This window comes from Apium graveolens, chromosome 3 (assembly GCF_009905375.1).
Source record: "Apium graveolens cultivar Ventura chromosome 3, ASM990537v1, whole genome shotgun sequence".
NCBI classification, from domain to species: Eukaryota; Viridiplantae; Streptophyta; class Magnoliopsida; order Apiales; family Apiaceae; genus Apium; species Apium graveolens.
The window spans coordinates 850,056-860,282 of NC_133649.1; the positions used below are offsets into that span (position 1 = coordinate 850,056).

Here is a 10,227-nt window from a genome sequence, read left to right on the forward strand (position 1 = left end):
TCCCAAAAAAATTGGAAAAATGCAATTTAAAAAGCTGTATAAGGATTAAAACGTAAGTTGAAGTATAGTTTTGATGCAAAAAGCTGGCACACCACCTTTTGAATTGCTTTTTAAAACAATAAAAAATATGAAAAAAAATTGAAAAACGTAAATCCCACCTTCGTTTTTACTTTTTAAAACAATAAAAAACATGAAAAACGTAACACACACTTTCATTTATGAGTTAAAAGTTTAAACGACAGACGCAATTTGGTTTATAAATGGGGCCATCTTTTCCAATACTGATATTGATGATTATTCTCCCTCAAATAGTAATATTTGGGCCTTTTTTCAAGAAAATCAGATAAATTTTATATTTTAATTTTATTTAATTTTATATTTTTATTCTAGTAGTAATTTATAAGTTAACATATATTTATTATATTATATAATTTATAATTATTTAAATTTAATTGAAATTCTATATTATATATAACAATATACTTACAATATACTAATTAAGAAAAATACATAAATTTAATCAAATTTCAAAAATTAAATCGGTCACGTGACTTTCAGAAAATTAATCATTTTTAGAACACGGTAGTATGAAATTATTTTTTCAATATAAATACTACTAATCATTTTCCAAGTTTCCAATTCTACTTTTAAAATCATAACTAAAATTATCAAATACAAAATAACGAAATTGATCGAAAGAGATCACATAGACCGTTAACAAAAACAAAAAACCCCGGCTGACCTGTCAAATTTATCGCGAGAAATGGACCAAAATATTATTTCTGGGTGTTAAATGGCCCAAAATGTTATTTTTCGAAATAATGCCCGAAATGTCAATTTATAATGACACTTCGTCTAGCATTTTGCATTTTTTTTTCAAAAATGAAAATGGTACATCGTGTAGCGTTTTGGAACTTTATATTTTTTTTATTTTTTTTTATAAAGTGCAAGACGTTAGTTGAAATAGCGTTTTGGCTCCAAACGGTTTATCATATAGCATTTTAGAACAAAAACGCTAATTTATCTAACTTTTGTACATATATAAAAAATTAAAGTGCCAAAACGCTACACGAGGTCGCGTTTTGAGCTTTTTGCATAAACATTAGAGGATATACCGTTTTCAAGTGACATTTATGATCATTATTTTCAGAAATGACAGTTGAGGTTATTTTTAACCCCAAAATGATAGTTAGGGTGCCTCCAAACTATATACATTATGGAAAAAAATAATGCTAGAGGTACAAAAGAAAGTTACAAAAAATTGTTGAGCATGTGTGATGTGACACAATAAAAAAATTCAATTTGTTCTATGAATGGATAAAATTGCCCTCCGTCGATGCAAATCAACAACACTTAAGAAAAATTAATAATATGGTCTTTGTAGAGATTCTTTGCTCCGGAACGTAAAAAAGAGGTGACTTGACATCTTTCGTACATTATTACTCCATGAATATTTGAGTACTTTCAAAAGTTCTTTGCAGTTTGCCGGTGAATATTGCATTATACAATTTACAAATGTAGGGAAAATAGAGAGACTGAGAATCTGTTGCTTCAGTTGTCCTCTTAATTTTTTTCCCTGCATATTTCATTGTGCATAAAGACAAGAAGACACTGGAAATGTCGCACAGTACTAGACATAAGACACTGCATACAAACTTAAGAAATACTAACACTGGAAAATGTATGCTTAACAACAAGAGCTAGTGAACTAGAATATGCATGTAACATAGTCTAGAGAAACTTGTGGAGAACAGTCTTAAAAAGATGATCGGAGATGATACGACTCGTTTTTTGAGTAGGATGAAAGGCGTCCCAGAACACATATTTGTCTGCATCTTCACAGGACAGTGCTCTGAATCTTGAACACGCGTATCCCATCTCAAACATTCCCGTGGCACAACATGCTGTTTGCGCTTCTTCAAATCCTGCAATTCAGTCAACAAGAGATCGTATTTACTTTAGGCCTCCGTCTGCCGTTGTTAATGTATCATGATATTTTTTTTTCATTTTTGTATTGATGAATTAATGTGAAGGTCAATTGTGAAGCTACTGTTTTCGGGGGAGATGCATGCTGGATTGCCAGGAAATATTTGTATTCAGTTTGTTAAGCAATCCGGAAACAAAACGGCTAATTATTTAGCTTTATTTGTTTTTCAACCTGGTTGCATGATCAGTTGGAGTTAGTTCAGTCTCTTTCAAGTTATTAATGTAATCTTCTTTTAATTTGGCAAAAAGAAAAAAAAAAATATTTGTAATAAAATGAGAGAAGAATGAATTGTTACCATATGAGGAAGGTTTCTTAAGCAATTTGATGAAAACAGGATAAGGATTTGAAAACACCACTTGGATCCCTTGGAGTTCCTTGTTCAGAGTAGTTACCAAACTACTCAACTTATTATTGAAGCTTAATGCCACCATGTTGTAACTCTCTAAGCATTCATATCCATTAAACATGTTTGTTGTTCTTTCTAGTGGCATGCATCCCATTGGAGGTAGTCCTCCAACTGATATTTTACGTGCTCCTAGGTTGTACAAGTCTGTGACAAATTTTTTGGCGATTCCAATGAGGAATACTTGATATTGATCGACAGTAAATTGATTTCTCCGGTCAGGCATTGTGTAGTAATTCTCTAGGAAATCGTTCGTTCCTAAGCTCATCAGGTACAGTGCTTCATTTATTATCATCTTTGCTTTGGCTTCACCAAGGTAGGCTTTCAGTTTCTTCTGGTACTCCTTGTAGTAATCGAGCTCCCGAGACAAAGATATCACAGACTGCAAAAATATAATGTTTTAACATATGCATGAAGTATAAACTGCACAGAACTACCAATATACATGTGCATCATTATGAATTAGGTTCAAGAACTTACCAGGACATCAGAAGTTGCATTATCATAGCCACTTCCTGCAGAAGCAAAGGTAACTCCAACAGCAAAATCAGAAATGTTGTACATTGGATCAAGGTAAGCTGGCACAGTTGGCCTGAGACCAAAAGCTTCTGAGATAAAATCAGTTGGAACTCTGCCATTTGAGAATCTCCCGGTTGGTACTCCACCAGGAAAATCGCGTCCATAAGGCACAAAATTGCTTCTTGCAATTGTTGGAATCTGATTATTGTTTCCAGCATCAACGGATGAGTCTCCAAATACTATAACTGCAGGAACTTTGGCTTCACTTCTACTCATTAGCAAAAGAAATTCAGCCAAGATCATAAGCACCCATATTTTATGCATGGCTACCATTTTCTTCACTGATAAAGCACAAAAATATGTATGCAAACTGGCTTTGCACATATTTATAGGTATTTTTGAGTTTCATTAAAATTCATTTTACAAGTACATAATAATAATTGTTTGTGGGGAGTTTCAATAAATAGCAACCAAAATGCAGTTCTTGTACTAGTGACAATAGTTCAAGATATGCATGGTTAGCTAGCTTGACTGTCTACTGAATGGTACATAACATCATGTACAAACCTTGTGAAATAAATGCCCCTTATACAAATCTTTCAAGAGTAGCAACTAATCCATGTTGCTTTTGCATTTTGGTAGTTGAATGTATATGTCTCTCTCTGTTATTCTGCAATACTGCTTTACTTAACAACATCTCATGATCTTATCACTATTTTTGGACTTGATTCATCGGCCTAAACTTCGTGTTAGGTGGTGATTTTACCATTTGAAGGACTTGCAACAGGTGTATATGATATGCATTGAAGTTTTTGATACACTCCAGCTAGTTTTAAAATTTTCCATTCGACCCCGTAAATTTTACCATCAAAGAGTCAGGGAGGGGAAGTCAGCATTGTCACTGAACTATCGACGAATCGGTTACTATCTGGTATAATGTGTGTCCTAATCCCAATTCCTTTTCATTTTAGGATTTGCTAAGATAAACACACTTCAGATGATAGCCAATAAATACTTAGTCTTAATTCTGCAGATTAGGACATTTAAACTGGAACAACATAGTATACAGAAGATCTATGTTCTTTACAATGTAGGGAATAATACAAGCCAAAGATCCCAATGAAATAACTAATCAGTCTTTTGAACTACACAATTGCCAACACTTTTTGTGATTTGTGAGTGTGACTTCTTGTTTGTAGTAGATAGAAATGAAATGGGCCAAAAACATTTGGTCCATATTAATATGGATCCATATATAGAGATGATAATGGTGATGATTAAGGTGCATCACATTTCAATATTGAACTATACCAACTACAAGCTAAACAGTGGCGGCTACTTAATTGACTCAAACTTCCACCAGAAATGGAGGCTGCTGTATTTTGATTAAATTCATATCCTTTTCATTCTTTCTTTCATTTGTCTGTTGATGGTTAAGTAGTTACAGCTAAATTCAATGCTGCAGGTGTGCGTGTATAATGGCTCGTGTCCTTGACAAATGATTGTTACCGCATCATACTTCTGGTCAATCATAAGTACGATAAGACGATAATTTAAAATTTCATTCTTAGTATGGTAAAGGTGAATGAACATCTTACGCTCACATAAAAATTCGGTATTTAACAATAAAATATGATAAAACAATTATTTGCTAAGAAAGCGATCTTTTACCACAATTCCTGTAAAATAAGATTTTTAGTGTGAATACATGGTGGATCCGTTCCTGGAAAACCAGGTCAAGTCTCGATTATGAGTCCGTAATAAGCCGAAACATACTGTCCCGAGTGCACCCAACTTGAATTACGACAAGCCCACCACAATACCCATAAGATCATGATTTATTTTGTTGGTGCACATAATAGTAATATTTTACCTTATAAATTAAACAAAAATCTCAAATCTCCTTGTGGGACCGGGGTATTACAGTTCTCCCGGACCCTCCACCCTATATAAATTTGTGAATACAGTCCTCCCATCCGAATGCATGATCCAGTTGCATTCATGTGTGAATACTACATGATACTCAAAGCAAAGCTGTATAAATATATGGGGTCACAGGGTGACACATATATGGTAAAGAAATAAAGAAGGGGAAGGTCTAACACATTTACTGAAATTGAGCACCGAAAAGTAGGTGATCGCCATCTGAACAACTGAATCTATACTTCTGCAGTGTAAAACCATTCGTTGTGTTTGAAATTTTGCGTCGTCTTTATCCGGTATAACCCATTAATGGCCAGCCTGAGTACAATGTAGCATGGCTGAACATGCTATCTTTCAAATTATAAAAGAAAATGACAAGATCAGATAAATTACTTTAATAGTTCTTTAAAGTCGTAGTTAATAGGTGAAACGTTAGAGTTCTCGGAAGCGTCCCAAAATTGTTTCCGAATAATGATGTGTTATTATATTGTAGGTTAGAGAGCAAGGACACGGGTGGGACACGGGTGGGAGAGTGCGGGTGTGTGATGGGGGAATAGGGGAATTCGACGAATATAATAATATGGGGATATGGGTATGGGGGACTCGGGAGAAATAAACAAGAAATTCATACATATTTCATGTTAAACATTACAAAACCTACAACCAAAATAAAAAATTGTATGAAAAATGAATAAGATGCATCATTTATAAAAATCTAAAACACCAAAATACAAGTAAAATCTTTTAGTATTGTGATAACTAATAGATGTGAATACTTAATTTCGTGAATGTAGTTGGCTAAAATAAATTTTAATTGCAATTATTGAAGATTAAGTTTTATACTAGTAACATGGAAGAATCCGCGTGTCCAATACGGGAATACGTGTGTCCGAGTATCCGACACAGGGACTCGGCATGCGATCGAAGAGTCCTGCTTCTTAGATTGTAGGTTATTCTCCTGTAAATGAGACGGACCTGGTTCCTGAATGAGCTCATGTTTAGAGAATATATCGTTTTTCGAAAAAAAATGTGTGATTTGTTTGAACTTGTGATCACATCTAGTCTTTTGAACCTTATAATCCTCTTTAAAAAATGAGTAAAAGTAATATTTGCATAAGTATCAGTTCATAATATTAATCAGTCATTTAAAGATCTGAATTTACCTGTAATAAACTTATGTTATACGTTACTACAGATTCTACAAGTCCATGTAGTCACAAACAATCGGTTGATGATTCTGGCTTCAAGAGAAAACAACGAAGAATCGAAGGTTCAATCACGAACCTCGACGAATCAAACCTGGAACCTAAGGATGGTAAGTTTCAATAACAGAGCTACCCAGGATGTCAAATAGAACGATTTACCAAGTAAAAATCCAGACATTCTGAGTACAAGTAAAGTGCACAAGACAGGACATATGAACTTGCAGATAAAAAAAACCTTGTGACCGTTAAAGAGTATAAGACCCTGTCTGGGCCTTCCTCTACCACTTAAGGTTTATTTGTTGTTGGTATTGATATTGATATTGGTTGTATTTGTCGTTGTTAATCGTAGCAAAAAATATCGTACGATATTGATATTGGTTGCATTTGTCGTTGTCAATCGTAGTAAAAAGTATCGTACGATTGAGGGGGAGTGTTAAAGATTATAAGATCATCTTTGGATCTTCCTCTACCACCTTAAGATTCTAGTGTGTCGTGTGACAATGTTAATGGTTTATCGATTGAAATCAAGTTACAGTTTTCAATTTCAAACGACTTTTATGAATTTATATATAGGACTAGAATATATTTGTTCTAATAGAACCACAAGACTCGTCAAGCGGTAAATAAACAATACAAAACATTTGAAAATAAAATACAATACAGGTTTAACAGAAAATCAACAAGGGTACTCAAGGTACATATATATTTCTAGCACTACGATGAATATTACATGACTTCATCCAATCACAAAAATACATGAAGAGCATTCTTCATTATATAATCAGACACAATTTTGTTTGTTTTCTGGCTAGGATGGAAAGAATCCCAAAATACATATTTATTTGCGTCAGTGCAAGTAAACGGATTGAGCCTGTCACACATGTATCCCATCTCAAATAGTCCTGATGAACAACATGCAACTGCTGCAACTTCAAACCCTGCAATATCACAGATACCAGCAGATTAATATCGATTACGAGTGATGCTATTCGAGCTTACTGAACATAGAAATGAAGAATGAAAACATAATGTACCATATGCTGAAGGTTTGTGGACAATTTGTTTCAAAATGTAGTATGGATTAGATAAGACCACTTTGATACCGGAAAGCTCCTGATTCAGATTTTTTACCAGACCGCTTAACTTGCCATTGAAACTCAAGGCGACTTTGTTGTAATTCTCATTACATTCACCGCCATCTCCTCTGAAAAAATCTGCAGTTCTCTCCAATGGCAAGCAGCCCATTGGAGGAAGCGCGCCTAGAGATATCTTCCTAGCTCCAAGCTTATACAATTCTTTTATAAATTGCCCTGCTATTCCACCCAAATAATCTTGATATTTGTCGACAGTAAATTGATTTCTTCTCTCAGGCAAAGTGTAATAATTTTCGAGAAAGTCATTTGTTCCCAAGCTTAGTAGATACACAGCTTCGCTTATTATTTGTTTCGCTTTTGCAGCACCAACATGAGCTTTAAGTTTGCCCTGATACTCTTTGTAGTACTCCATTTCTCTCCAGAAAGGTAACACAGACTGCAAAAACAGATAAATAATAAAGTACATTGGTTAATTTATGTTGTCATACTTTACTGCAGCAGGGGTAATACTAGAGCAGAAGTAACATGCATGATCTGAATTTGCAAACCAAGTGCTAAATGTGATATCCTTAATATGTGTGCTTTACCCCAAAGAAAGATTACAAATTAATAAAGGAAGTCGTAAAAATTTATCGTTATAGCGTGTCCACGGCACACGCTAGAGAGAACCATTTACTTATAATTAAGATATTAACATATTAATTTTTCCCCTATTAAACATTTATGGCTAAGTGTTCTGTTCTTTTTTTCTTTTGCCATTTCTTAAACTTGTTTACCTAGTAAAAAAACTACTTTGTTTTAATTTGTGCAACTGATGACATAAATGTATCAATTTTTACAGAGTAGATAGTTAGATAGATACTACTCCATTGGTAAAAGACAAAACAATAAATTGAGCTACCATGGTCCTATTGATTTTATCAAGAGTAAAATTACCAAACACCGAGACTCAGAGAAATAAATGTAACACTTAAATGACTTACAAGAACATCAGATGTAGCGGTATCATAGCCAGTACCAGCTGAAGCAAAATTAACTCCATCGGCAAAATCAGAAATGTTGTACATTGGATCCAAGTAGGCTGGCACAAAAGGTTTCAGGCCAAAAGCCTCTGATATAAAATCAGGCGGAATCCGACCATTACAGAACCTTCCAGTTGGTCGACCGCCATAAAAATCGCGGCCATAAGGTTGGAAATTACTCTTGAGAACAGTCGAAAGCTGATTATTGTTACCAGAATCAACGGAAGAGTCTCCGAAAACAATTATAGCAGGAACCTTAGCTACGGCGCCAGGAAATAGAGTGAGAATTATGTGACAGAGTATAAGAAACATCACTGGTATATGCATGGTTGTAGTATGTTTTTTTTTTCTTTTTTCTTTTGTTGTGTTGCAAATCAGGAAAAGGTAATAGTAGAGGAAGGAGGAGAATGAGAGTTTATAGTAGTGGGGATTTGAACTAGTGAATTAGTTAGGACAATGTTGGTTGGAAACAATTAATGACTAGTATAATTTCACCTGGATCTTATTTTGTAATATTAGGTGATAGCATGTATTGGTTGATGATTTATCCATTTATAGTAAATGCTAATATTGATGTATCTACAATTTCACCATAAATGATACTCCCTCTGTCCCTTAATACGTTTTCCATTTTAATTTTTTACACTGTTCATGGTAAGCGATTAACTACTAATTTATATCTATTCTATAAAAACAAATATAGTCATGAGTGATCTTGTTGGATTCGTATTTATGAATACTTTAATACAGTGAAATTTTATATTTAATACTACTACGAAATTAAAGATATTAACAATCAAAAATATGCATTGACAAACGTGTCCAACACAAATGGGAAACGTTTTTATGGACAGAGGGAGTATTATATTTATGGGATAATGTTAATAACATTTTAGCACATATAAATCTCTATCTATCACAAAATAAATATAAATTTCTTAGAATTATACAAGATAAAAAGGAAATGCAGAGTTTTCAAATTATACAATACATTAAATTTTGACGCTAATTAATTATTTATATCATGAATACAAATTGAGCAGCTTAGTTTAACAAGGGTATTGGATAGTCTAATTATGGACGGACAAGTTTAAATAAAATTGTTCATTTTTTTAGTAACTGTTATTATATAGATAACTTTAAAAAGATTCACTAATTAGTTTCTAACATATTTTAAAATTGTATTAATGTGTAATTAATGCTGTTAAATGTGAATTAGGTGGTGCTTTAAATGTCCATATATCAATATAAATTGATTTTATTGAGGTGTTCTTCTGGATGGTTTGAAAAATGAGGAAAGAAACACATGTTTGGTGACAATTTTTGAATGAATGAATGTTTTCTTCCTAAAAACATAAATCTATATTGTTTCTTACTTGAAACTGCCTCAACTAATTTGTTAGGACTGGCTTTTAATTTTGGACCTGCTTGAAATTTTAGTTGAACTGTACTTGTGGTGTTCTGAAAGTTTCAAATAGAAGGTAGCTTGCTCAATTTAAGACAACTCTCTAGTAGTAGCTAGCTGATTTGACCCCCTTGGCAAAGTACAGCTCCATGATTTTAATTCAGTTATACACTATATATTTAGGGCGTGTTTCTCGACCGATATATAAGTGGCTCATTGACTTATAAGTTATAAGTATTTATCGACAAGTATTTGTTAACTTAATTTATAAGTTGAATTTTCAACTTATAAGTAGATAAATTGAATATTAGTAACGACATACTTTTTCTCAACTTATTTTAATTTTTCGCCTTTTTATTAACTTCAATTTTAAAAAATATACTTTTAAATGTTAATCTAATCTAAAATTCACGAAATAAGATAATTATATTTAAAATTTATTTATTTTGATATATTTAAGTAAAAAAATTATGATTTATAAGTAAAATTATTCAGACACTTATATAACTTATATAACTTATCAGGATTCATCAACTTATCACATGTAAGTCATTTATTTATTTTAAATTATAAGTTAATTATTTTAAAATTTTCCAAACGAACACTTTTTTTTTGAAATTATTTTTCGTGATTACCATTGTATATATAAATTTAAAACCCCTATCACTT

The 10,227-nt window shown here is 32.7% G+C and overlaps 2 protein-coding genes across 2 annotated transcripts; both read right to left on the reverse strand.

The window, feature by feature from the left end:
- Positions 1-1,404: 1,404 nt before the first annotated feature.
- LOC141711324 (GDSL esterase/lipase At2g04570-like) lies at positions 1,405-3,308 on the reverse strand. Its single transcript, XM_074513702.1, has 3 exons — positions 2,871-3,308; positions 2,283-2,772; positions 1,405-1,925 (listed from the first exon to the last, which is right to left on the reverse strand). Exons 1-3 carry the CDS (start codon positions 3,291-3,293, stop codon positions 1,732-1,734), a joined length of 1,107 nt encoding a protein of 368 aa, XP_074369803.1. The 5' UTR covers positions 3,294-3,308; the 3' UTR covers positions 1,405-1,731.
- A 3,347-nt stretch (positions 3,309-6,655) lies between these two features.
- On the reverse strand, positions 6,656-8,548 carry LOC141711325 (GDSL esterase/lipase At2g04570-like). The gene is made up of 3 exons (XM_074513703.1): positions 8,115-8,548; positions 7,072-7,567; positions 6,656-6,975 (listed from the first exon to the last, which is right to left on the reverse strand). The coding sequence occupies exons 1-3, from the start codon at positions 8,478-8,480 to the stop codon at positions 6,782-6,784; spliced, it is 1,056 nt and encodes a 351-aa protein (XP_074369804.1). The 5' UTR covers positions 8,481-8,548; the 3' UTR covers positions 6,656-6,781.
- Positions 8,549-10,227: the final 1,679 nt, after the last annotated feature.

Bases quoted from the DNA above. Each gene is read 5' to 3' on its own strand.
- LOC141711324 (XM_074513702.1), bottom strand. From the start codon at position 3,293: ATGTGCAAAGCCAGTTTGCATACATATTTTTGTGCTTTATCAGTGAAG. The intron at 2,773-2,870 runs GTAAGTTCTTGA...ATATTTTTGCAG, and splicing joins ATGCAACTTCTGATGTCCTG to TCTGTGATATCTTTGTCTCG. The intron at 1,926-2,282 runs GTAACAATTCAT...ACTGAATTGCAG, and splicing joins TAAGAAACCTTCCTCATATG to GATTTGAAGAAGCGCAAACA.
- LOC141711325 (XM_074513703.1), bottom strand. From the start codon at position 8,480: ATGCATATACCAGTGATGTTTCTTATACTCTGTCACATAATTCTCACT. The intron at 7,568-8,114 runs GTAAGTCATTTA...CTGTTTTTGCAG, and splicing joins CCGCTACATCTGATGTTCTT to TCTGTGTTACCTTTCTGGAG. The intron at 6,976-7,071 runs GTACATTATGTT...GTGATATTGCAG, and splicing joins CCACAAACCTTCAGCATATG to GGTTTGAAGTTGCAGCAGTT.